This window comes from Lepisma saccharinum, chromosome 14 (assembly GCF_977018435.1).
Source record: "Lepisma saccharinum chromosome 14, izLepSacc3.1, whole genome shotgun sequence".
Taxonomy (NCBI): domain Eukaryota; kingdom Metazoa; phylum Arthropoda; class Insecta; order Zygentoma; family Lepismatidae; genus Lepisma; species Lepisma saccharinum.
Window position 1 is genome coordinate 17,445,962 of NC_139242.1, and position 27,450 is coordinate 17,473,411.

The 27,450-nt window shown below is 38.9% G+C and overlaps 1 protein-coding gene across 1 annotated transcript in view; it reads right to left on the minus strand.

Annotated features, from left to right (window-relative positions):
- The window catches only part of LOC145998437 (sodium-coupled monocarboxylate transporter 1-like), an 89,845-nt gene extending 74,014 nt beyond the window's left edge, over positions 1 to 15,831 (minus strand). Inside the window, exon 1 of the mRNA XM_083134844.1 lies at positions 15,304 to 15,831. Coding sequence (XP_082990970.1) covers positions 15,304 to 15,482 — 179 coding nt within the window. The 5' untranslated portion in view covers positions 15,483 to 15,831. The remainder of the gene's footprint in view (positions 1 to 15,303) is intronic.
- Between the last annotated feature and the right edge of the window lie 11,619 nt (positions 15,832 to 27,450).

Below are 27,450 nucleotides of genomic sequence, written 5' to 3' on the forward strand. Positions count from 1 at the left end.
AAAACAGCGACGATGGGACTCGATGAGCTGACTTGTAACCCAGTGAAAAGTTGTTTGGCATGTTCTGACCGTGAGAGAGACTTTAGAAGGAAATAATAAGTTGGTTCCTTTTTTCGCCCTTCTAGATAAATGGTTCACCATGAAATTAAAATAAAGCAGGGCATTCAATTTGGATTGATTGATTGAATGGAGACTGCGTTCAAATACTATGATGTAACTTGTACACCCAACGGCGAAATAAACAGTAGACGAATTTGATATGATCCATATTTTTATGTGACGTCACAACTTTAAAAATATGTCATTGATATATTATACTTTTATGAAGGGGACACAAAAATGTTGTGTTATTATATGTAATATTGCACCTTGTTTGTAATGTATATCTTTTGTTTAATGTTTATTTTATTTTATGCTCTATTATGAGTAGTTTAATGTATCTTCATGTTTGCGAGAATGCACTATGCGAATTTGTATTTCTAAACATGTGTAGATGTCAGTTTTGTTGATAGTATCCTTTTGTAGATAGTGAGTGATTCATCTGTACTTGAATCTGTGTTCTCGAAAATAGTATAAAAGCGAGGATATCGTGTAAGAAATAACACACATTTTCGCCACGGATCAACGAAGCTTTTAAATTTAAAAAGAACTCCTCGGTGTTGTGCATACATCTTGGTATGGTAGTTCGGGGCGCAAGCTAGGCCTATGTGATCATAGGTACGCCGATAGCCATGCATTGAGTTTATGCGTTTTTAGTTGAGTCAATTCATCAACAAAGCGAAATCCTCCCCTTCGTCTCAAGTATATTGGCATTAAAATTGCCATAAAACCTTTTAGTTTATCTACTGCAGGAATGTGGTTTTATTTTTCTGTGCTGTGAATATTGTCTTTGCCTAACACCATCCCTGTACCTGAGAGGAGTATGTGTTCTTCACCGAGTCTCATCGTTCACCGCTGATTATTATTAAGTTATTAATAAATATAATAATACGTTTAATAGTATAATAATACAGGATAGGAACGTATCAAATTGTCCACCACCATTTTCATTCTGTCTGTATTACACAATGAGATGACAAAGAATTGAAATAATGACGTCAATAAGCAGAGAACAATGCCTGCTTCGAACCAACATAGTTTAATTCCTTAAAACGACACAGGATGTAGAATAAAAAAGTAATGAAAATAGTGGTGGACAATTTGCCTACCATTAACTTTGCCGTTAACTGTACGTTTATGTTATATATTTTGTCGATATCTTCTTTTTCATTTTTTTTTATTTTTATGTTGTCTTTTCACCATTTCTTGTATAATTTTATTCATGTAACATTCATTACAATTATTTGATCAAAAGCAGCATTTTGTAGCTAAATCGTACATTTTCTTTTGTAATGTATTAATAGTTAATACTGTAAGCACATATAAGAAATGTAAATTTAAATGTACTCCATGACACGGGTTAGGTGGAATTCACATTATAAGGGGTCCAACCCCTTATCATAACTGAAATCAATATATTTCTCTGAGGACTAAAAACTCTATACTTACTAGTAGGTTAAAAGCTGAGGCTGTAACGGGGAACTCAGCACAAATAAGGACAAAACACAGGACAGCATAGCCCTACAGAGGATCACACTGGCCGTAGGTCTCGACGCTAGAGCCTCGTTAGCCTGCAACATGCGTATACTACGTGAGGTTGATGTTTGCATGTTTTCACAAAAGATCACCCCTATTCAATTTGGAGTTGTAATGCAGTGTAATAAGTTTAACAGTTACCAATTCTATCATCTGCTATGAGCCATCTTACAGAATTTCCTGTTAACATTTAAATTTAAAAATACATTCTTTGTGCATGGATACGTTGGTTGGTTGGTTGATTTGGTGTTTTAAGTCAACTTTATGCACAGTAAGGTTAATCGGGACTGGACCTACAGTTTAAAGTGGGATCCGAACCACTTGTGCCTCCGTCGGGTTCGATACCCGGGACCCCTTGATTACAAGGCGACTCTGCGCCATCGGGAGGCCCTGCATAGATACGTCATGCACTGTGCGTGTGGTATGTGTGTCGGTGGGAACTACTACTACGAAACGATGTGAAAAACTCAAGGTTATTTTTTTGCTTCCTCCCCTTAAAGGACGTAGATAAACATTTATTGTGCTTATCAAAGGCCAGAGATGTTTCTTCCGGTCCTTATTAAGTTATTTTTTATCGCCTGTTTTTTACTGGAACGAGTATAATTTTTAATTTAGCCGAAACTTAAAGATTTAAATTCGTTCAGAGCTGGAAGTTTGAACCTGAACCGCTGCAATGTGGAGTAGAAGTTCTTTTCCGTCTACCGGTTAGTGTTTTTTATGGCTCGAAATAACTGGCGATTTTAATTTCACGTTACTTGCAATCATAGGTGCACCAAAGAATTTTCTAGGAAGGGGAACCAAGTGAAAAATATGAGTTTGCCAGAACATGCTTCTTTTAAAAAAAAATTCTCAAGAATTGAAAGTTCTTCAAAAGGGTGCAACGGTTGATAAAGGCTGCTGAGCCGTTCCAAACAGTGATTCATGTTATTTGAAAATGATACAAAGACCAGAAATTTTCAATCATAAAATTATGGGTAAAAAAGAAGTAATTTGCTGCATCATAGTGGCCCAAGAGGAGGGAGATCTGAGCCCCATAACACCCCCCTTCGGTGCGCCTATGCTTGCATCCAGATCCAAAAACAACAAAACATGTGTTTGTTCTGTGTGTATCGAATACATTTGTCACTATTAATGTTCATTAAAATTCTTAAAGCAGATATTATAGTTTCATTCAATTTGATCACTATACTTGGTACGATTCGGTTTTATTTTCACAATATATAATTGGTTAAGTTCTCGACATTCGGGCTCGCCACCAAAGTCTCTGGGTTCGAGTTCCGGCCTATTCTTGGGGACTGTTCATGAATTTCATCACTCATCCTCATCTTCGCGGTTAGCCAAAGGCGGAGTAAAATAAGCCAAATCGATCAATCGAATGGCGATATATAGAAGCTGGGGATCAGGTAGCAGCATAGTAGGTTTGAATTGTCGTTTTGTTTGATTGTTCTTTCAAGTCAACTTTATGCACAGATAGGCTAATCGGGACTGGACCTACAGTTTAAAGTCGAATCCGAACAACTGTGCATGTGACATTATCGAACCCATTGATTACAAGGCGATTACGTTACCACTACGCCATCGGTAACAGAGAAGACACACAGAAAATGTGGAGTACACACATAGAGAAAGCAAGATGACATCAGCTTTTACAAATGTCATTTCATGTGCTTACCATCCTTATCAGTTGAAAAATGTATTGCCATTTTCAAGTAGAAATATACTCTGTGCCAACAAATAAAATTCAATCCATGAAACCCATGAAACTTGCCGCCCCTCCCCAGTTAAGTTTATATTTGTTAGCCTCCTGGGACCTTAGGGGCAAGGAATTACAGAGTAATTTTTGGATTTCGCAAAAGTAACAGTAATTTAGCAAAATACTCCTGAACGCTATTATTATGGGATGGAAAACTTTTCGTTTCCCCAAAGTGAAGCCAAAAATTCGATTCTGGCCCAGTCGGCCTCCGCGGCGGAGTGGTTATCACAGCACGCTCCGACGCCAGTGGTCACAGGTTCGAATCCTGGCCTGGGTAAGGGTGTTCTTTGTGAGTGTCCCCTTCATCAATTTCACCATATCATCCTCGTTTTCGCGATTAGTCAAAAGTGGAAGAAACGTAATGTAAAATAAACCAAATCAAATCGATTCTGACCCCTTCCCTTCCGAAGTTAGGTCCCAAGTTACGCCCATGATGCAACCTGTCAGAAGTTCTTTGAGACACTCGTGACCCAGCATTCCAGCAGCCGCACAGTCTTCTGTCATGGCTCTCGCGGTCTATGGGTGACAGTACACGAAAGGGGAGCATGGATGCATGAAACATGTTCCGAGTTTCGTGCCGTCGCTTGTGTTCTTTGTCTCCCTCCTGTTGACAACACAGAGAGAAATAAGAGAAAACATCTTCCTCCATTATGTTGTAATTTTTTCCAAGAGGTAATCAAGGGAAGACCGGTGTCTCGCACTTCCTCGTTCGTCTTTGTGAAACAATAGAAATAAAAGTTGAACACTGACGTCCTGGTGTTGTATTGTGGTGAAAGTTACCACGGAAACTGCGACTGTTTTCAGTATGGTTCTGTACATGGAGGCTTAAATTGGTGAGGAATACACAGAACAAGATACTAGATCACAATTCCACTAGGTACAGTTCGTTAGATTTCGAACTGGTAATCTGTGCAGCTTGGTTGCATACTTTCAGGATAAAATTCCTAGTACCGTCAGAGGAGTCAAACACAAAAACGTTAATAAGCGTGGCTGTTAAAATTTGAGCGGTAACACCCTGCATATGATACTTACACTCAGTGGCGGCAATTAGGGGGCGTGGGGGGACAGTTACCCCTCACTTTTTTCCACTTTTGCCTTTGCACTATGCTAAACCTTATGTACCAAGTGAAAATGTTCTTGCCCCCTCAGTTTTGGAACTGAATCGCCGCCACTGCACACTACGAGATAGGACCGAGGCTTGTCATTCTTGACTGAGGCAAGAACGAGACAGATGTTTGTAAATCGAGACGAGAACAATAACAAGGGAAGTATTTAAAACTAGAGGCCTGACCGAGATTTATTATATTTCCTTGACTTCTACACCGGAATGACTTGTAGCGTTCTGGGCCATTGCTATGAAGGCTGCAACTTTGATTCTTCTATTACCCACTTCGACACCTGATTCGTATATTTCTACCGTCGCACTTGATTGGGCTGCAGAACAAGAAACAAAGAGCCATCAAATCCGCAAGAGTGAAAGTCACACGCGCTGTTCAAGAAGCTACCGGTTTCATCAACACCTTAGCTGCTCTTCTGAAGGGTGAGCAACTCTCCCACGATAAGCAAAGACTGAATCTATTCATGTCCTCAATCACAACGTGCGGAAAATAAACAATACAAATACAGTCCTAACAGGATAATATTCAATGATTTTTTTATATTTAGTGCTATATTTGAGGGGTGAATGAGAAGGTCCATGTGCGCCCGCAAAAAATTGATTAAGAGGGAACTAAAGCCGATTTTGCGGTAACTTTTCGATAACAGATGGCAGCACCATTTGTCAGCAGCCGAGAGCAATGTTGCTAGATCTACGCGTAAATATAACCAAGCTAGATACATACAGGTTGGTCGAGTAGGGTACTCGATGTGAGATGACGCCATATTGGTTAGAGGTGAGTTAGATCATGTTTAGAAGGAAACGATTTATAAGCAACGATCAGAAGAAAAAGGAAGAGTAGTACTAGAAGCGAGATACAGAGAGAAAGAAAGCAAGGTAAATGGAAGTAGGAGAAGAGAAAAGAGGAGAAATAAAGTCGAGAGAGAGAGAAAGAGAAAGAAACGTAAATAGCTGGCAGAAACAGACAGAGAGAGACTAACGTAGATAATGAGATCAAACGGTGATGAATCAGAAGGAAATAATTTGATGTGGGATATCTAGAGAATGGAAGAGAAATACATGTGAACGTCCGGAAGTAGGGCAAGGGGGCTACGGCCCACGCTCTGAAAAATGAGTGTCGACATAAAAGTATATATTTCTCACATATAATTTCATTACAATGCAATAATTTACACAGTACTTTATGCAAATTATTATAAGGGTGTTGCACGAACGTAACTGCAATCTGAAGGAGTGTTTTTTTAGGGGACAACACTGTTATGGGGAAATATGCCTTGTTTGTGCCTTCTTGGAAAAGAAGACCTAGCTTGCCGCTCCCTGGAAAAGATCCTAAGGACGTCCATGGATATACAGAGAAGAAATAGAAAGAGAGAGAGAGAGACATAAAAAGCAGAGATATGGGAAGAAAGGTAAATATAGAAGGGAGACAAAAAAGCCAGATAATACAGAAACAGCAATGAAACAAAAAACGGGTAAAGAAATACAGAAAAGGAAATGATCAAGAATAAAGTAATAAGCAAGAACACAGAAATATTAAGAACAGAAACAAGAGGAAACAACCAGGAAAACAGAATAGTCATACATAAATGGGGAAGGGAGTAATAAGTAGGAAATTTTAATACATTACAGATTAGATGTTCGAGACAGTGTCTGCGCCAGAATTCCTGGTATGGGTTGGTCAGTGGATGGTTGTAAAAGATTCGGGTGTGCCACATCAAGAAAAATGTATCATGCTATTAATATGGTTATTATGTGACCCAGACAAGGAAGAATTCAATTATATTCATCATTATCTGTACACTTCCGTGTTGTTTTTCTCATGAAAATTTTCCTATTACATTTGACAGGGTGGATCATTCTGATTTTGGGAGGGACACGCAGGGCGGCTCAAGATAAAAGTTTCACCAGGGTGAGTTCATTTAAATGAACACATACCTACAATAAATGTGTTTTAATTAATACTGCATAATGATATCAAAATAACAGTAATCTCGTAGCTTAAATTGTTACATGATTTTAGCGGAGACAAATTTATGGTAAAAAAAAGCTGGGGAGAGCGGTAAATAAAATGTTAGATCAGCGGTATATACCAGCGGCGGAAAAAAAAATTGGCACACACTTTTTCATCATGAGATGAAACAAGATACAAAAGAGCTATAAATTGATAAACAAATTCATTTTTATATACTGTACACATACATAAGTACTTAGCTGTCCAACCAAAAATAAAACATCAACACAAAATCATTTCATTTCTAAATTGCATATTCGGGGGAAGAAAGGAATGCAGCTTGACAGGGAGCGAAGTTTTCGAACTGAGATTATGTGCATGGGAAATCCCAATTTGCAGCGTCTTCCTGATGTGATCGAAGATAAACGTTTTTCAGCTGCAAGTGGAGGAAACTTTAGGCAAACATTTCGTTACAAATCGACAGTTTGCGCTCACATCCTCGATTGCCTGTTTTTGCGTGTTTTCTACTTAATTTGATGATATTTCACGGTTATTTCGCGAAAAAGCGTTCATTTCGTGGAAAAGCACACATTTCGCATTACTTCGCGAATAAAACTCATGCATATTTCATCATTGGGGGTGTAGTTACGTGCAGAATGTTCAAAATTGCATCTTTTTCTCGCATTTCGCGATTTCGCGCATCGCGAAAATTCAATGTCCCTACTTATTACGTTCTGCAGCAGTAACTTCAATTAATTCTTGTCAACAATAAATCCAGCTCTTTTTAAAACAAATAATCACGCACCCAGTGGAGGCACATAGAGGTGTTTCAGATCCCACTTTAAACTGTAGATCCAAACCCGATTACCGTTTCTGTGGACTTAAAACTCAAAATCAAATCAAGTGTCCGTGATGCATCCAATTGCATAAGAAATAATATTCCGCTCGTTATTTGGATATTTCATCGTCCTAAAAGAGCTTCTTATTTTTTCAAAGAGTTTAATATTGTTGATTATCGGCGTAAATGTCCCTTTACGCTAAAATTCTAAGTCAAAATATTAGTGGGATAACTGGCCCTTTGCTCTCCTATGCGCATGTCTATATCCGACAGTTTACTTATGTAAACATGTCCTTTCGATGCAAGAAAGCCGTCACATTATTTATATATTTATTGAAAATATTCAAGATACAGCACAGATGGCCATTTTACACTGAAATTGTGAAGAATAAGAAAAGAAAAAATATATAAATATAAAATAAAAATAAAGAATTACAAAATAACACAAAATGAACAAATATTAACAAAAATAAATACAAGATGGCACTATTTGATATTATTTACAAGTATTTCTTCTGATAGAAGACCGAGGAAAATATATCAATACTTGATTTGAGGTCATTATATTGTGTGGGAAGTCTGTAGAAGAGAGATCTTTTCTGAATTTCTAGTCTTGGTTTTCTTATGTAAAATAAGGTTGTGTTGCGTGTTGTGCGCATAGATACTCGAAAGTGGAATTCCTCAAGGAGTGTGTTGCAGCGGATTTTGCCATTCACAATTTTGTATGAAAGACTGAAATTATTCTGCAAACGGCGCTGATATGCAGTCTGCAGTTTAGAAAAGACAAGAGAGGCGGAGATGAAAAATTGCGCAATGAGGGAACCCTGTAACGAACTATAGCCAAGAAAAATTGAAAGACTGAATCGATTCTAGAGAGCTGAGTGGGACACGCCATGGACCAGACGGGAGAGCAGAATTCTGTTATTGGGGAAATGCAGTGGCGCAACCACAGAGGGACAGGGGGCATTGCCCCACCAACCTTGGAGAGGTTGCCCCCTGAGATGGCAAGGGGGAGGCCAAATATTGATGGCTAAGTGTGCCTGCAGGGGGCAATTACCTCCAACAACTTCAAACCTTATGCAAATAAAAATACTTTTCGTAAAATTTTCTTGCTCGCATTGCTCGCAATACCTGCTTCTCTTGGTCTTATCAAGTTCAGAACCGTAGCTAGGGGGCGGTGGGAGTTGGTCCTGGGTACCCAACGATCTAAATGGAAATAAGTTGTAAAATTGATTGATTGATTTACGCACAGAAAGGCTAATCAGGACTGGACCTACAGTTTAAAGTGGGATCCGAACCACTGTGCCACGTGTCTCCACCGGGTATCGAACCCGGGACCCCTTGATCACAAGGCGACGATGTTACCACTACAACATCGTGGAGGCACAAAAGTTGTAAAAGAGAGAAAGCATTGGCGTCCCGTGAAATTATTTGCGCCCTCTTAAATCAATATTGATTTCAGCCTGCAAAAAAATTGGATCCAAAAATTTTCTTCCTCGCTTCGCTCGCAATATATCATTGTTCTCTGTAATGCATTGTAAATTACCAGACAGAGAAATAAGACTTGTCTCAATTGATTTAGTTTTAAATACATTAACAATTGTTTTGAGGAAAGGGAGCGTGCACATTTGAGAGACAATTTATGTAATTTTGCTGTTGGTTTATTGAAAGATGGATGAATTGGTTGTGTAATGTATTTAAATAAAACAAACTTTGAATATGTACACAATTTAGTGTCCACGTCAATCCATGTTGCATAATGTGAAACATAATATCGTGCATGACAGTTATACATGTTAATGTAAAAATGAATTATATTTGGAATGAATTTATCAAGCATTTTCTGTCTTTCAAAAGCTTGTGTGCTTGTTATCCATTATTAATGTGAAATTGGATGTGTTGAAAAAATAATTCAACTGTTTCTTCGAACCAATCCTTTTGCAAGATTTTCGTATTTGATACTACTCCTACTCCTACTACTACTACTACTACTAATAATAATAATAGTTTATTTTAAGTGTTGAGCACAGTATGAAACCTAATACAGCACTAAGTAATAATAATAATAATAATGTTGGTCCCGGGTTCGAATCCCGGCTTGAACATGGATGTTTGTAAGTGTCCATTCATCAATTTCATCATATCATCACTCATCACCATGTTCGCAAATTAGCCAAAAGTGGCGCAATAAGCGAAGTAAAATAAAGCAAATCAATAATAATAATGTTATAATGATATTATAATAACATTATTATTATTAGCAATATTATTAATATTGAAAGTATTGTTGTTATTATTATTATTCGTGTTTGCGCCGCTGGGGAAATGAATTACTTGTAGTATAAGGTGTGGGCTGAGATGTCACTAATTTCAGTGAAACGATACAGTAAACCTAAGGGACGTTAAAGTTACTTATCAGGTAAACAACAACATCAACATAGTCATAATAAGTTATCTCATGTGAGATGCCTGTAGCTCTTGGCATCAACAAAGACATTCAAACTAGGGTCTGCACACGTTCACCAGCTTAGGAGTTGATGCCATTTCCAATATGGACGTGGATTGTTAGGTGGGGAAAGTTATACTGTTGATTTAATAACTCGTGCTGTACAGATGGTGTTGACAGGCAGCCTAATGCTTTGTGCTGGCACCACACATCGGTGAGATACGAGGGTCACTATTTATATTTTGAGCCTAACAATGAAAAAACAGGAATTTGGCATTGAAAACTGCTTTATTGTTTTTCGAAGTATTCTCCTTTATGGTCAATACACTTTTGCATTCGTTCGAACCATTTGTCAAAGCAGTTTTTCCAATCTTCTTGAGACACCTCCATAATATGGTTTTTGAACGCATCAACGGCGTCTTCCGCCGACGAAAATCGTTGTCCATGCAATTTATTCTTGACATTCGGGAACAAGAAGAAGTCATTGGGTGCCAAATCAGGACTGTACGGCGGATGACCCATCAATTCGATTTTTTGACTGTTCATAAAGTCGGTTGTTAGACGAGATGTGTGACAGCTGGCATTGTCTTGACGAAGAATGATCCGACGGCGTTTGTTTGTTTTCCGTATTTGACCGAAGACCTCTGGCAAACAAATTGTTGTGTACCATTCAGAGTTGACCGTTCTACGTTCCTCTAAAGGCACAGTTGCCACATGACCAGTTTTCCCGAAAAAACAGGCGACCATTTGTTTCGATGTGCTTCGAGCGCGAACAACTTTTGTTGGATTGGGTTCATCTTGAAACACCCATACAGTCGACTGCTGTTTACGTTCCGGCTCATATGCATATATCCATGATTCGTCACCTGTTACAATCTTATATACGTCTTTTGAAGCACCACGATTGTATTTATTGAGCATTTGTTTGCACCAATTGACGCGAGCGTCTTTTTGAGTTTTTGTCAAATTGTGTGGGATCCAACGAGAACATACCTTTCTCACAGCTAAATGATCATGTAATATTTTATATATGCTGGTGGAACTAATGCCTATGGTTGCCTCAATCTCACAGTATGTCACATGATGATCTTGCAGTGTTAGGTTTTGCACAGCATCAATGTTTTCTTGAACAACAACTGATTTTGGACGACCTTCGCGAATCTCGTCGGTGAGCGAATGGCGGCCACGATTAAATTCGTTATACCAGCGTTTCACAGTGGCAAAGGATGGGGCTTCATCGCCAAATGTGGAAGTAAGTTGATCGATGCACTCTTGTCTTGATAATCCACGTCGAAAATCGTAAAAAATCATCGCACGAAAATGTTCACGAGTTAATTCCATTTTATTGTTGTCGCGCAATCTCCAAGGCAACATAAACAACACAAATGAAGCTATTGACAAAACATTTGAAGTACTTTATGGTCAATAATGCCAGACGATTCCGTGCAAACGTCAAATCGCGCCTAACTTCAATCAGTGTTGCCAAGGCTCAAAATATAAATAGTGGCCCTCGTAGTACCAGTGGGTTGTTGCTAGTAGTCTGAAGGGCAGTTTTCACAATTCACCCTAAAGCTGATCTAGAATTCTCAAGAAGGTTTTAGAGGGATGAACAGGTAAACGTGTTGCAAAAATGACCTTGATATGCCCTTGTGGAAAATTTTAGGTTATGCAGCGCAAAAATTTAGAGAGAGGTATTGTATGTAACTTTTGGATAATTTACTTTCCACGCGTCAAAATGACAGACGCTTCTTACATTATTTCTGGGTAAATTTAAACGTAATCATTGAATCGCAACAAAGAATTTCGTAAGGAAATTAAGGGTGACTCTTTGTTTTATGCTAAATTTTACAATCTTTCCATAAATATACCAGAGTTGGGGTTATTAATATCGAAACGCTGCCGGAATCTTTACCATCATCTTTACCAGATTGTGACGGGCGGGAAGGGGCAGAAAAATCCACAAATATATTCAGAAACATGTTTTGTGAAGAGTAGATGGAATGGAGTGTAACGTTGTTGCTTGGGTCCCGGGTTCGAACCCCCCTGTCGAGGCACAAGTGGTTCGGAAGCCACTTTAAGCTATGTGTCCAGACCCGAATAACCTATCTCCCTTATTGTGTAATGGCAATTATGTTGCGTTGTAATCAAAAAGTCCCGGTTTCGACCCCTGGTAGATTGCACGATGGTTCCGATCCCACTGTAAACTACAGATAAACAAACTTCAATACATTAAAATAGGCTTTCCGAAGTTGGATACAGAAATACCTTCCGGAAGACGTCCCTCGCTTTAATTTGTTACACCGTACACCCAACGACAAAAGAAACAGTAGGCAAATTGTCCATGACCATTTTCATTTGGTCTGTTTTACACAATGTGAAGATAATGAATTGAAATATATATTTAAAAAAACATAATATGCAGAGGACAATACTTGCTTAGAATCAACAGAATTCCATTCCTTTAAACAACACAGGATGTAGAAGAATAAAGTAATGAATATAACGATGGACAATTTGCCTGATATTATCTTTGCCGTTGATTGTACTATAACTATTTTGTTTTTTTCCGACGGAAAATATAACTGTCAGTGGCAACCGTGAGTCTCTAACGCATGGTTGCATACAGGGTGTATCATAAGTAATAGCGCAAACTGACACAGTTGAAAGTACAAGATAATAGAAGCAAAAAAGTCTGAGTAAACATGCGTCTGCAAAAGAGCAGTTTTCGAGATAATTGCAAATGTGTGATTACAAGCCGCCACTGACTTCATTGTTTGTAAACATCGTCCTAGTTGGTAAAATGCTAATAATGTGTGCGAATGTGTGGTTAGAAGCCGTCACTGATTGCATTTTGTAAACACCGAGTGCTTCACTCCTTGCGCGTTCGGAGGTTTGCCCTTTGTTTACAAAACAGAACATTTCCGAGAGGTGGCGTTGTAATCAAACAGGATGGATACAATCAGTACAGAGAATTGTACATGCTTGTGACCAATTCCGAAATGAACCGGGGGTGTTCGAAAGAATTCGAAACTCATTGCGGAATCGCGTACATTCATCCAGATGCAAGGACGACACTTTGAACATCTCCTTTAACAGGTACGAGTGTAGGATACAGTAATTGTGACATGTAACATACTAACGTTTGTTAAAGTAAGTGGAATGTTCAATAAAAGCAATTAGATCTACAATGACTTTTCTTACTGTATTATTAGCATTTTACCAACTAGGACGACGTTTACAAACAATGAAGTCAGTGGCGGCTTGTAATCACACATTTGCAATTATCTCGAAAACGGCTCGTTTGCAGACCCATGTTTACTGATACTTTTTTGCTTCTATTATCGTGTACTTTCAACTGTGTCAGTTTGCGCTATTACTTATGATACGCCCTGTATATTAAGAAAATCGTTTTTCGGTGACACGTAGCGTCGGAACAAGAAAACCTTACTTAGAAAAGGACACAGGCGTTATTTTGAGCGCATCCGAGTTAAACGTCATGGATAATTAAAAAAAAAAAGCAATATCTCAAATGCGTGGCTTTTGCACAGAACTATTGACACGCTTCTTTTGAACGAACCGCACGAATGGGTTTCATGCGTGAAGAAATATTTCAAGCAGAAATTTCGCTTCATGCATTCATGGTGATGAGTAAGGACAAGTGATTCACGACAGTCCTGTTTTGACTCAACTTTTGAAACAGACTAAAGGAAAATATACAAAGTTACACATTTGTTAGTTTACAATTTAGACTTAAGGAAGCTTATTTTTTGGCCGAACTCACACCCATGTTGCAATGAACATTGTTTCTAATAAAAATGATAAATATCATATGAAATCAATCGCGTAAAGTAACATGAAATGTATTCATTGTGTATAGTGGCTTAAGGAACACTAATTTCATTGGAATATTATAATGTATAAATAAGGATCTCTTAAGTATTCACAATAGGATACTTTAGTACTGCATTAACGTTAAATATATTTTAGGGGTTGCATCCCGTAAGCCCTTCCCCTCTCAGTAGGAATATTCGTGAACTTTATTCCTAGTGAAAGGGGTGATCCTTTCTGAACATACCCAAATGTCAACCTCACACCCTGGACTGCATTTTGGAGACTAGCGAGGCTCTGGCGTCTGGACTCACAGCCAGTATAATACTGTACGGGGCTAATGTTGTGTCGTCCATATATCGTTCGCTCCAATGCCAGAATTACGAATCAAATTTTCACTATTTAACCTACTTCAGTTTCTGACTGCTTCTTGTTGATACATGCAAACTTCTATGGGCCTCCTCGATGGCGCAGTGATAGCGCCGTCGCCTTGAAATCAAAGGGTCCCGGGTTCGATACCCGGTGGAGGCTCATAGTGGTTCGGATCCCACTTTAGACTGTAGGTCCAGTTCCGATTAGCCTTTCTGTGCATAAAGTGGACTTAAGACAAGAAATCAATCAATGCAAACTTATATGGCTAATAAGGAGTGAGTACATATTATACTTCTCCAAATGTATGATGTACCCATTTTATTTTTTGCGGGATACTGAATATTAAAATTAAGCTGAGCCGATACACTTTGAACCGATACCGATACTCTCACCGATTCCCACCGATACCGATACTTGAAAATTGCAATGATTATAATTTGTTCAAAATATTGATCAATATTGATGTGTAAATATTCTTCCCCACTTATATGCAACAATTTACGAAGAAATTTGCTTTAGAATATTCAAGAATATCATCAGATATTATGTAATCACAAAATATAGTTTTTCGTGCAAAATTGGTGCAAAATAAGAAGAAAGTGTGAATTTTGCATGAGTTCCAGGATAATGAGACTCCTCGAAAGTGTTGCGAGGCATTTTGGCGAGTACTCTGTGAAAGATCAAAGTGCGGGGAAAGTATCAGCGGTATTGGTAAATGAATTCCAACCGATATTTTTCGATACCGATGGCACAGTGGTATCGTCCTCGCCTTGTAATCAAAGGGTTCCGGTTTCGATACCCGGTGGAGGCCCATAGTGGTTCGGATCTCACTTTAAACTGTAGGTCCAGTCCCGATTAGCCTTACTGTGCATAAAGTAGGCTTTAAAAACACCAAAACAATCAATCAATCAATCAATCATCGCTATCGGCTCAGCCCTAAACAAAATGCTTTCATCTCGAATTTAAGATTTAGCACATTCGTTTGATTAATTTGGTTTATTCGACTTCGCTTTTCTGCACACCCATGCCCAGATCGGGACTCGAAACCGGGACCCCTGGCGTTGTAGCGCGGCGTGCTAACCACTCCGCCACGGGGGTAGGCTTTAGCATTGGAACAACGATATGATTGTTATTGTCCCTTCATCCATCTTATCACCAGTCATCCTAATATTCGCGTTGAGCGAGAAGTGGCAGAAAAGCGAAGTAACATTCTTGCGGATCATGAGCCGCCACAGTATAATACGTGAAAAACAAAGTGCAATAATCACTTGCGGCAAGATAGGCGCGATGCAGAACCTCAGCGTTATCGCGTTCTGAAAAACAAGGGCTTAGAACCGAGATAATAAACACGAAGGGCACTTACCTGGCAAGCATCGACAGAGCCACAGGAATGGTTCCCAGCTTTCCGCTGCCCAACAGGAATTCTCCAGAACTTTGCTGCTTCCTGCTTTTGAATCCGTGGTACAGACCGATGAGGGCGGACACCGTCAACATAGCGGCGAAGACCAGATAGTCCTGCCAGGCGAAGTATTTGTTCTCCATGCTCGACGCACTGCGAGTGAAACTTGTCTCTTTTTTACGAGCCCCAACAGCTGACAGATAAGCCTGTCTCAACACGGCAAGGCTATCGGTAGGTACGAAGCGCGCCGAGACAGAACTTGCAAAGTCTTTTTGATAAGGGCGCGCTCAGGCGGCTGTCAAAAAGTAAAGTCCGATCATGATCCCGCTTGTATATATAGACACTTCACGAGCCACCACACCGGAGCGTCTGGGGGATCCCTGTTGTTCGGTCGCTCCGCCGTTGGCTGTCAGGTGGGAGTGACGTAAGCCAAGCAAAAAGTCACTGAGGAACATCGGCGCCGGTGACCTTGGGAGAACCCACTGACGGTGTACCGTGTCTCGTGTGACCCAGTTGGAGTTGTGCGCAGCCGTCCCTCTCTTGGAGAAAGTTACGTGATGGGCAATGACGGTGGGGCATAACGGAAAGAGGAAGTGAGGATCCTGACCACAAACCCGTGATAAGCCATATAACCCCCCCCCCCCCACCTTTAAGGCACGTATCTGTTTACTTGAATTTCAAGGTGAAAAGCCAAATTTACTTCAGTGTCTCTCAATGCTGCATCCCCGGTTCAGTTCCCGAAGTACCCAGGACTTTCTTTGTTTTTTGCAAGCCCAAGTCCAGTAGTGTCCATCCGCACAAGACTAATTGAGTGTATATGGAGTTCTAGTTTTGTTCCAACTATTCTCAACTGGACCTAGAGTTTAAAGTGGGATCAAACCGACTATGTGCCTCTGGACGCCTTGATTAAGAGGAGACGACGTTACCACTACACCATCTCGGGCATATGGAATTCGCTCGAGTGCGCTTTATGCACATGGAACTGACCCCCCACAGTTTCATGTGGATTTTCATGTTTGTTTTATGTTACTTCGCTTTCATACCACTCTTGACTAATCGTGAGGATGAGTGATGATATTAGGAAGAGACACTTCCAAGAAACGCTAATGCCCAGGCCAGTAATCGAACCCGGGACCCCTGGCGTCGTAGCGCTAATCAGTGGAATCTCTACAAGTATGATGTGATCTTGCCGACACGAGAGATGCTAGGGGGTGAACACCACCCCGGCTGGTCGGTCCATCCTGTCCGCAAACAATTTGCATTTTTATTGTGCATCGCTTTTCTGGGTCTCCCTGTTGGCGTAGTGGTAACGTCATCGACCTGTAATCAAGGAGTCGCGGGTTTGATACCCGGTGGAAGCACAAAGTGGATTGGATCTCATTGTAAACTGAAGGTCCAGTCCCGGTTAGCCTTCTGTGCATAAAGTGGGCTTGAAACAAACTGAAACAAACAAGTATATTTTTTTCTGCGTTTGTGATCAATCGCGACGGTGAGCATGAAATGAAAGGGAGGTGAAAATAAGTAGGCAATATTTTTTTGTCGCCAGAGAGGGGCAAGGGCATTTCTTCTAACAGAAGTAATGAAAGAAAGAAAGGGTGGAGGGGACTCAAAGGCTGTTAAGATCTATCGGGGTAGGTAAGGCTCACAGAATATGGAAAACTCCGAGTGTTACATTCATGCAAGAATGCCACATAACTCACATGACTCGATTGGAAACCAGCCAGTAGCTGAAGTTTCGCGGGTCAGAAGCAGTGGCGGCGATTGGTACGAAAAATGTGGGGCAAGGTGCCAAAACTGGGTGTGGGGCAAGGACAGTTTACTGCAAAAGTAGCAAAAAGTGGGGTGGGGACAACTTGCCTCCCTCTCACTCCCCCCCCCAATCGCCGCCACTCAGAAGCAGTATTCCAATGATTTTGGAGTGAGGATGCACCGAAGTCATTTCAGAAATCACCACTGTGCTTTCTTATCTGTGTGTGGATATGCGAGACGAGTGTCCTGTTACAAATGTTCGTGAACTTTTCGACGATGAATTTCAAAGGCTGTTGCTTCCGTGATGCCTCAAATGGTAAACGGAACAAATGATCTAAAATTCGACACCTCTCCGATGGTGTAGTGGTAACGTCGCCGCCTTGTAATCAAGGGGTCTCGGTTCCGATACCCCTTTGAAGTACGAGGGTAGTTTGAAAAGTAAGGTAAACGAATCAGAGATGGCAGCACCATAATCGAAGTCCATGCACGGTCGATAAGTTTGATCCCTCAAACGAACCCTTGCAGAGTTTCAGAGTTCAGTAAAATAAGCTTGTGTTGCGTGTTGTGCACATAAGTTCACTAAGTTGAGGCACTTTACACACACAGACACACATACACACATACACACACACACATATGCTGTGTGTGTGTATATACAGGGTCATTATAAAGTCCCATTACATTTTTGGGAAATCGGCGACTAATAACAAAATAAATGGTACTACACTACAGAAAAGACACCAACACACAAAATTAACACTTTTCCACATGGCCTCCATGAATTTCAAAACAAGTGTCCCAACTTTTGTGGACATGTGAACCGTGATAATTTTCGAATATGGGGCCATGAGCCACCCAATGATACCATCGAATGGCAAAGGGACACTGAAAGTGAATGTCTGGCTCGGCATGACCAAACAAGAAATCTATGAGCCATTCATGTTTTTGGAACAAACAATCAATGGAGGCACTTACCTCGACATGTTACAACTGTTCCTAGAGCCGCAGTTGTTGGATGATGGTATTCTTGGTACAGTGGTCTTCCAACAAGACGGTGCACCGCCCCACTTCGCAACCACTGTTCGAGAGTATCTCAACACCACCTTTCCCAACAGGTGGATAGGAAGAGGATCTCTTCGTATGTGGGCATCCCGTTTACCTGACCTTATCTCACTGGATTTCTTTGCTTGTGGTTTTATCAAAGAGCAGGTCTACAAAGGTAACGTTGCCAATCTCACAGTGTGAAAGAACGCATACGAAATGCATGCGAGATAATCACTCCGGCTATATTGGAGAATGTGTTTAATGCTTGCTACCTTGTCCCATTGGGACACTTGTTTTGAAATTGATGGAGGTCATGTGGAAAAGTGTTAATTTTGTGGAGGTCATGTGGTAAAGTGTTAATTTTGTGGAGGTCATGTGGAAAAGTGTTACTTTGGTGGAGGTTATGTGGAAAAGCGTTAATTTTGTGTTTTGGTGTCTCTTCTGTACTGTAGTACCAATTATTTTCTTAGTCACCGATTTCCCAAAAATGTCATGGGACTTTATAATCACCCTGTATATATACATACATACATACATACATACTACACATCATAAGCAATTTTGAAATTATTCATGTTGGAGTTCGTTGTTTTTACTGAGCAACGATTCGGCGTGAAGTGCTCCTCGCAAATGCCACGATGCGATAGGACCTTTATGAGGTCATTGTCGCTCTTTTTGCCCCTGCTTTGTCCGAAGACCCTTGACATTAGCGCTGTGCCATTCATTGCCTTTCAGAATAAAAGAAAATAAACCCGCGGGTTCAAAGTCCGTACAAATTACTTCTACGGGAGTAGTTGTATTGATGATATAACCAGCGCGATAAAAGAAGAGCCCCCCTCAAGCAGATTTGCCTATACTTAAAACAAGCTCAACATGCCCATATGAGCTTTTTGCTCAAGTGTGGAACCCTGTCTAATCCAAGATTTTTGTAAAAATGCCCTCGGGAATTTCCTGTGAAATGAAGAGCCCCTCAGATTGATTTGCCTACACTTATAAAAGGCACTTCTGTGAGATTGTTGTCCATAAACTTGTCAAAAATATGCCCCTCTTGATATTTTTTTTGGCCACACTTAAAACTAAGCCAAAACACACACACATACACACATATATACACATACATACACACACATATTTACTTCTGGTTTAAGTTTAATTGGATACCAGGTTCAAATTGTTTATCTAATATTAAAACAATGTAATATGCAGAGCCCCTCTAGAATTGCTCCGTGACTCTCTCATTTCTTACATCATAAACATATGATTTTTCACCTATGAGAATAACACTACATATGGTGTCATCAGGTAATGCCTCATGGAATTCACAGATAATTTTAATGTTTGTCCTGTCATTCACCACAACCTGTTTCCTTTTTGAAGTGTTGATTACAAACATGGGTCTCTGTGCTTTGAATTCATCTGGTGTGTAATACATGTCAGTATTGCCTGTAGTAACTCTTTTGAAGGATGTAAATGCCTCATATAATTTGAGGAAATCATTCTTGGACATGTCTAAATTGTAATTTTCTCTAGGAAAGACCTCATTTCTGCCATTTTTAAGATATATGTTCTTGATGTTGCAGTTATCAAATTTGCTTGAATTTTTTTCCTGATTATTGTGTCTCCCAGTCTGAAACAATACCACTACAAAATCAGGCATGTCAAATTGTATGCTGGAGAATGAATTTGTAGCATCAAACTCATAATAAGCACCAGTTGCGGGCTTCTGTACACATTGATATGTATAAAATTGTAGAGGAACCTGTGGATTTTTTATTATATCTGCTTTGTATTTAAGAGCATAACTGGCTTCATACTCAACAACAGGGATTCTTAACTCCATAGTCTGAATAATGCATTTGCCTGCATCTGGTAGGGTATTAGGCAGAGCTTCCCCTGTAGAGTTTATTGCACTGTACCTCATCAAAGCATTATTATCATTTGCAGCTCTTCTAAATGTAATTCTTAACCCACCCTTCCACATAATATCTTTGAAATCCGAGAAGAATCCTGGCAATAGGCGCATCGGGAACAGCACTGTGTGGTTCTTAGATAATATCTTATCACCAGCCTCAAATCCACCTATTTTGTAGTATGAAGCCTCGGTTTTGGATAATTTTAATGTGGCCAAAGCTGTGGAGGTAATGCCGGGATAATCCACTCTGTTTATAACAACGCCATGCTTTCTGATCTCAATTTCAGAGAATAGATGTGGCACAAAATTATCTACCAATCTTATATTTGAATTTGCCGGATAATCTGTTCCATCGAGCTTTACAACATCAAATTTGATGTATAGATCTGCTCTGTGAGGGTGTATAAATCCATCCCCTACATCAAGATCAACCTCAATCTCTGTGTTGGGTTGATTTAAATTTGCAAATGTCCTCCTGTTTGGGGGGAATGATTGTAGCTCATAACTCTCAATATTTTCCATTTTCTTCTTGTATGTATTTTTATTTAAATATTAATCTCTATGATAGCAGTTGTTGTGGCTCCAGCAAAATCAACTAATTCTTCTTTCTCATTAGTGACCATCAATTCAATATTATCTATTCTATTATGACACACAGGAAAATATAATGTTGGGGATGGATTGTAGATGATGGGCTCCATGAATTCAGAATTAGGTTTGAATGTTGCAATGATGCCTGTTTGTTTGTGAGTGCCTATGCCATTTGATTTGGTGATCATACCCTCAGCCACATTGCAGTGAATATTCAGAGTCTCTATGGCTAAGAATTTAGGTATATTCATAGCAGTGTGTTTGATGGCTGGTTCAAGTTTTGTGTTGTTCTCAAATCCTAACAGCTCTCCTATAGTACCCAGATCCACTGTTTCTGTGGCAGATACAATCTCTACTCTGTGAGTGACAGAATTTTGACTTAACACTATACCTCTGGGTAATTGAGCATTTAGAGTGGATAGATTATATTGCCCTGGAGTGATGACAATTTTTTCATCCCCAACTGCAATTTTGTTGTTGTGGTGTGTAATATTAGGGATCAAGTACATGCCATAAAATGCTCTGAGAGCTATTGTTTTGGGATACACTATGTCATCATGTAATTAGAGTTTCAATATTGAATTTTGGCTGGTGAGATGAAATACCCCCATGATGTTTCAGATACCACAAGGCTTTTTGAAAATTTTCAATTGATGGTTTATTTATTTGAGACATATATCTAAGAACAGATAAACACAAATGTCCACAATTAACATCTTTGAAATTTTGAACACGGGCATTATTGTAATAAAGATTAGCTGAATTTAGATATTTTACTAAATTTTCAGGTGGAACACCTCCAAATGAATCAAACACAAATGCCTCATCTTTTAAATATTTAAGATAACAAATCCAGTGAGTGCCCTGATTTTTGTACTTATCCACATTAACAATGCCACACTCTTTGTTGAGTGGTTGTTCTGGTAAAGAATCAGACATGTACACACCTCTAAAATGTTTGATGCCCAGTGGCTTGATTAAAGCTTCAATATCTTGGTTTGTAAGCGGCTCTTGTTTTTTTTAAACTTATTCATGGCTCTCTTAACACCTTTGCCTTGTTTCTCTATGGCCAGGTTATGGCGCTTCTGCTCATCTAATTCTGCCCTATTCTTCTTGGCATCTATTACTGTTTTTGCTATGGCAGCTGATCCCCCGGCCAAGCTCCCAACAGCCCCGAGAGCAGCTAAGATGGCAGGGATAGTAAATATGAATCCCCCCACATGTGATTTTTTTCTTGATTGCTGTAATTTTTTTAATTGGGGGGTACTAAGTAACAATTTCATACCATGGCCCTTTGCAATACACGAATTTTTTTTCTTGCGCTGCTTTTTGGTCAAAAGGCTGTCAATAGTTTTAAGAGATTTGAGACCTGCATAAGGTACTTGATACATAACACCCTTGGCCTTCATTGTAGGTTTATTATATACATATTCACAACCCCCACCCCAGTTTTTGTTTGGTGCTCATAGCTATGGTGGTTCCTAATGCTGCTATTTTTTCACTTAAAGAAGCATCTTTGCTTACAAATCTGCCAAATGCAGCCTCTTCTAATTTCTTGTCTGCAACATGTCTCTTGTCAAGATCAGAATGTGTGTTGTATGCTATGTCATGGTCTCTACAAGCAGCATCTAAAGGATTAACACCAGGATCCCCTCTGTTTAATCTATGATCCAGTTTTGTACCGGGACCACAATACTGATAGCCTGGAATGTGTAGTTCAAATGGCAGCTTGTTTATAATGTCATTAACAAGGCCCCGACCCTCAGAAATATTCCAAAATTTAGGTGGTAGAGTATTAATAATTTTTATGAGATATCCAATCCCCTTAGTGTCATTCACTATAAAATTAGACAATTTGGTGCTTATCATGTCCATAATTCCAACCTTTTCATTGTAAAAATTGTGGTTCCCAGCATTTTCCTCCCCAGCTATCACCAATAACCTATCTACAAGTTTCCTGACATCATCAACCCACACAAATTCTTTGGGCAGGGTGTTGTATTGTTTGATTCCACTGCCAGTCTTGATTTGTGACCATATGGGCTTGATTAAATTATTGTATTTTGCCCCACTGCTCGACTTGACTCTTTTTTGTGTGGGATCATTGTTCTGGTATAGAGCATCTGATTTTATTAATATTTCTTTGTAATCCTCATAATCTTGATCTGTATAGCTGCCAGGCCTTTTCCTAGTCATCAGTTCCCATAATCCAGGTGTTCCGGAGTACTTAACAAAAGCACCTTTTTCTCCAAGTCGAGATTCTGAATATACAATTATATCATCTCCCATAAATGTTACTCTGAAATTGCCAATTCTATGTATGATGCTGCCATCAAGCTCTGTGTCAGCATATAAGCCAAAAACCTCATCTTTATTGTCTTTAGGTGTGGTTAAATATTTTTGAGCAAGAAGACCCAATTCAATAGGATCCTGACTAGCCTCAATTCTTCTAGGAGCAATAGGACTAGGTGTATGAATACTGGAAAGTGGGGTGAATGGATAATCTAATATGTTCCTTGCAGCTACAGGTACAAGCTCTGTGAGCAAATTTTGATTTTGCTCTGTAACAGTTTTGATATTCTTACCTAAATTATTAATAGCATCAATTACAGGCTGTTCTGTTTGTTTGTGTTTTTCATAAATTCCACGGTTCTCTGATTTCCATCCCTTAAATCTTTTTACAAGATAATCTCTTAACTTAAGATCATCAATGATTGGCCTTTTCATGGTTATTTATTTATGTTTCAATGTCTAGAAAATTGTTGATTTTATTTCTGTATTTGCCACTATTGGGTGTTCTTGTCATATCAATTGTGACAAACCCATAACTGTCCTGGTTCCAGCACTAGCTGCAAATCTTGGAAAAATTATTGTAGCTCAGGTCCCCACCTACATATTCATCATGTATGTGTTTGAGGTTGGTATGGTCTTGATGAAATACACATATAAAATTGCTGTTGTCTCGGATCAGTTGCTTGGGAATTTTTGAAAAAGTCTGTGCCAGGTAGAAGCAATCAATGTTTTTGTGCCGGCCCTGTGTAAAAAAGTTTCTAACCTTGTTTTGATTATCCAATATAATGTCATCAAACACAACAACAGAATTATCGAGACATCCATCAAGTGGCTTAACATCTGGTTCAAAAGTGGCAATATCCAATCCATCATATAGCTTCATCAGCTGCTGATATTTTAATTGTTCCAAGCTCTTAGAGAAGATATACAAGTGCCTGTTTTTCCAGTCTAACCAGTTGGGTGCCAATAAAAAATTATCAACCATTAGTGTAGTTTTACCACAAGCAGATGGCCCAACAATAAGACACCTAATATTATCAGGTAGCAATTTGCCATTTCTCTTATTCTGTTGTTCAGGTTCTGGCAGCCTTTTTATAACATCCCAGGTGCTCATATTATTATTTTGTTTGCATCGATCCAGCTGTGTTCTGGAAGTCCTAGCCATTTAACAAGTAACTTGTTGCCTTTTCTGCGGATAATTGTTTCTATGAGATATGTGTCAGGCTGTTTAGTTTTGCTGAGCTCTTGTTCATAGAACCTGCCTTTGAGAATTTCTCCTCGGTGATCCTTTATTATATATGTGTTAAGGGTCCCGGGTTTAACTTGAACCACTGTAAATAATTCAGTGCTCCAGTTTCTTGTAAAGCCTCTCTTGAATAAGTGCTTATATTTGCTGATTCTTACTTGATCACCAATCTTGTATTTGGCCTTTCTTGTTGTTGGCTGATATTTAGGATAATAAACAGTGCTGATCAATTTTTGCTCATCAGATGAAGTTACTTCAGAGGGTTTCATGTTGATTGTGGAATGGACAGAATTGTTATATTTATGTAGAAGTTCTGGAAGAATATTAATCCATTTATAATTACCTTGCAGGGTAAATTGTTTATACATAAGATTTTTTAAGGTTCTGTTGAATCTCTCTACAATTGAGGCTTTGAGGTCACTGTAACTCGAATAATGTTTTATTGCCTGGCTTTTAATAAATTGTTGAAACACTGAATTATAAAATTCTTTGCCATTATCTGTTTGCAAATAGCGCGGGGATCTTCCACTCTGATTGATGATTGTTCTGATGGCTTCTGTAACACATTTTCCAGTCTTGGATTTGAGTGGCACAGCCCAGGCAAATTTTGAAAATGTGTCTATTACAGTAAGTAGATACTTGTAGCCCTTGTTGATTTTGTCTAAGTTTTTCAACTGCCCACTTGCCATTTCAATCAAGTCACTTTGCCATAAATCATCTATGCCCTTTGTGACTACTGGGAGTCTCTTAAAATTATGTCGGGCTTGTCTGTGTAATTCATCAACAATAATTTTTCTAGACATAATATGTAAACAAGAATATTGCAACTATGGGGTGTTCAGCAGCTGAGACTGCAGGATTTTCTAAATATAATTTGTCCCCTATTTGTATTTTAAATTCCAAAGAGCCATCATCTTCAACATAAGATGTTTCTAATGTATTGGGATCTGTAAAATCCTCTAATTCTACACTGGTGATTTTTACTTTGTTATCAGCATTTGTTATTGATAAGGTAGGGTAGTGGTGTGCCTGTGGTTGAAGCCAATATTTGATCTTGATTGGTCTCAATGTGCCCCCAACAAAGAACTGGTAATAAAATTGTGCAGGGGACAGCATATATATTTTGCCACCTGGTGTAAATGGAGAATCATATTCTTTGTTGGGGATGCTGTACAATTCAAGAATTACTGTATGTTTTTGATTCTCGATTATGCCTGTTATTTCCTTTTCTGCTGTGAGCAATCTCCTTGTTACAGATACAAGGTGCTCATTGATGGTCCTAACAACATCATCATGGCCTGGCTTGATTTTTATGTCCACAGCAAGTCTCTTGTATTGTTGCACAATATCTTGAAGCTGGGTGGCAAAAACAGACAGAGCATTTGCTTGATTGGATTCCATGGTCCCTAGCTGTTGCTTGATATTAGCTACAATTTGTTGCAAATTTTCAACAACTGCCAATTTTGAATTTTGAGCAGTAAGATCATGGACCTGTCTTCTGATATCCTCAAATAGGGCATGCAATTCATTAATATGTTGATTGGTTGGTAGAGTGGCCACTGTCTGAGTGAGATGTTTGATCTCTGCCTGGATATTCTTGATATCTTCTGATTTCAATATCCTATTCACTGCTCTCTTAATATTTTTAAGTTCCTGTGATGTAGGCAAATTTGATACTGTATTTTGCAAAAATTCAAGTGCCAATTTCACATCATTTAATTCAGAAGCATGAGCCACATTTTGCATAGCATTTTGGAGCAAAGCTATATCTGCCTGAGAGGGTGTGGATTGTTGTAAAATTTCAAGTTTTGTTTGGATATCATCTATCAAGTGATGAAAATGAGATAGTTCAGATTCAGTGTTGAGGTTTTCAAGCTTTGTGATTTGTTGCTGGACACTGACAAGGGTATCTACTATCCCAGGCAATCTGGATTCTAGTACATTTGCCAAATCACTTTGCACTGCTGCTATTGTACCTTCAAGATGGGTTATGGAACTTTGAATTTTTCCAAAATCTTCATATGTTTCAAGTTGCAGCTTAATATTTGCTACACTCCGAGTTATTGCATTCAAAGCATCAGAAGATGGCAAATTGTTCATAAAATTTTCAAGTGTCTCAATTTTTTCTTTAACCTCGGCTATGGCATTGTTCAGAGGGTCCAGATTAGGTATTTGGAGTGACTGAATCTGTTCTTTTAGAGTGGAAATCACTAGATCAAAATCTTCTTGTGATTTTATGCTTTTGACAATTGTTTGGAGCTGTGCCTGGACATTATTTATCTGCTCTTCCAATTGCTGTTTCAATTGCTCAGAGTTGTTAGCCTGGGTCTTAAATTTGGCTTGAAGAGCTGCTACAGCTTCTTCCAAACTTTGAAAATTATCCAATGTGGCCAAATCAGTATATTTCTGAAGCAGCAATTTGAGTTCAGAATCAATTTTAAGAAGAGGGTCCATGCATTGTGATTGTAAATTTGTAATTTCTAATTGAAGACTGGCATTGAGTGTAGTTTGTAAAGTTTGTAAATCACTTCTTAATTTCTTGACTCTGACATCAAGCATCAGAATCTCATCACTGTGATCTTCATGTCTTGTATGGCCAAAAATATCATTAGGCATTTTGTTTAGTGGTTATTTATTATTGAATATCTGATTCTTAATTCTATAAAAAAGGGTATAAGCTTGTCATAAGATCCAGGGACCTCAATATATAAGCAGTCACCAGAAGAAACAGTATAAACAGTGCCAGAAATCATGTTTGAGTGCTTAATTCTGTAAATATTTCTCCCTACTGAAATTTTAACATCACCCTCAGGAGTTGTAATAAATTGCAATTGCCCACCTACAGGTAATTGGTAATGATTTAAATTATTGTTAAATATGTACAATATTTTGCCTGTTTTATCATCAATATCTGTAAGTATGCTATTCAGATGAATAATTAACAAGCCACTCAGTTTAGACAGCATAGACTGTATATCAGAAGAGGGTTGTGGTGTTGGCAGCTCCATAATAGCCTGTTTTTTGAACCCAAATAAGTTCATAGGCATGTTTATTTATTTCAAATCATGCTCTGTAATTGGGCATTGATTCCCATTTTTCAAATCACAATGACCCCATGGTAAAGTATGTATGCCACATGACAAAATACATCTCTTATCATCATGTGGGTCCAGAGCCACTTTTCTTACAATATTTGTAGTCAATAAGTGATCCACACTCTGAATTCTATTTTCTGATGTTTTGATTAAATTCTGGGATTTGAGGCAATTTTTATAAT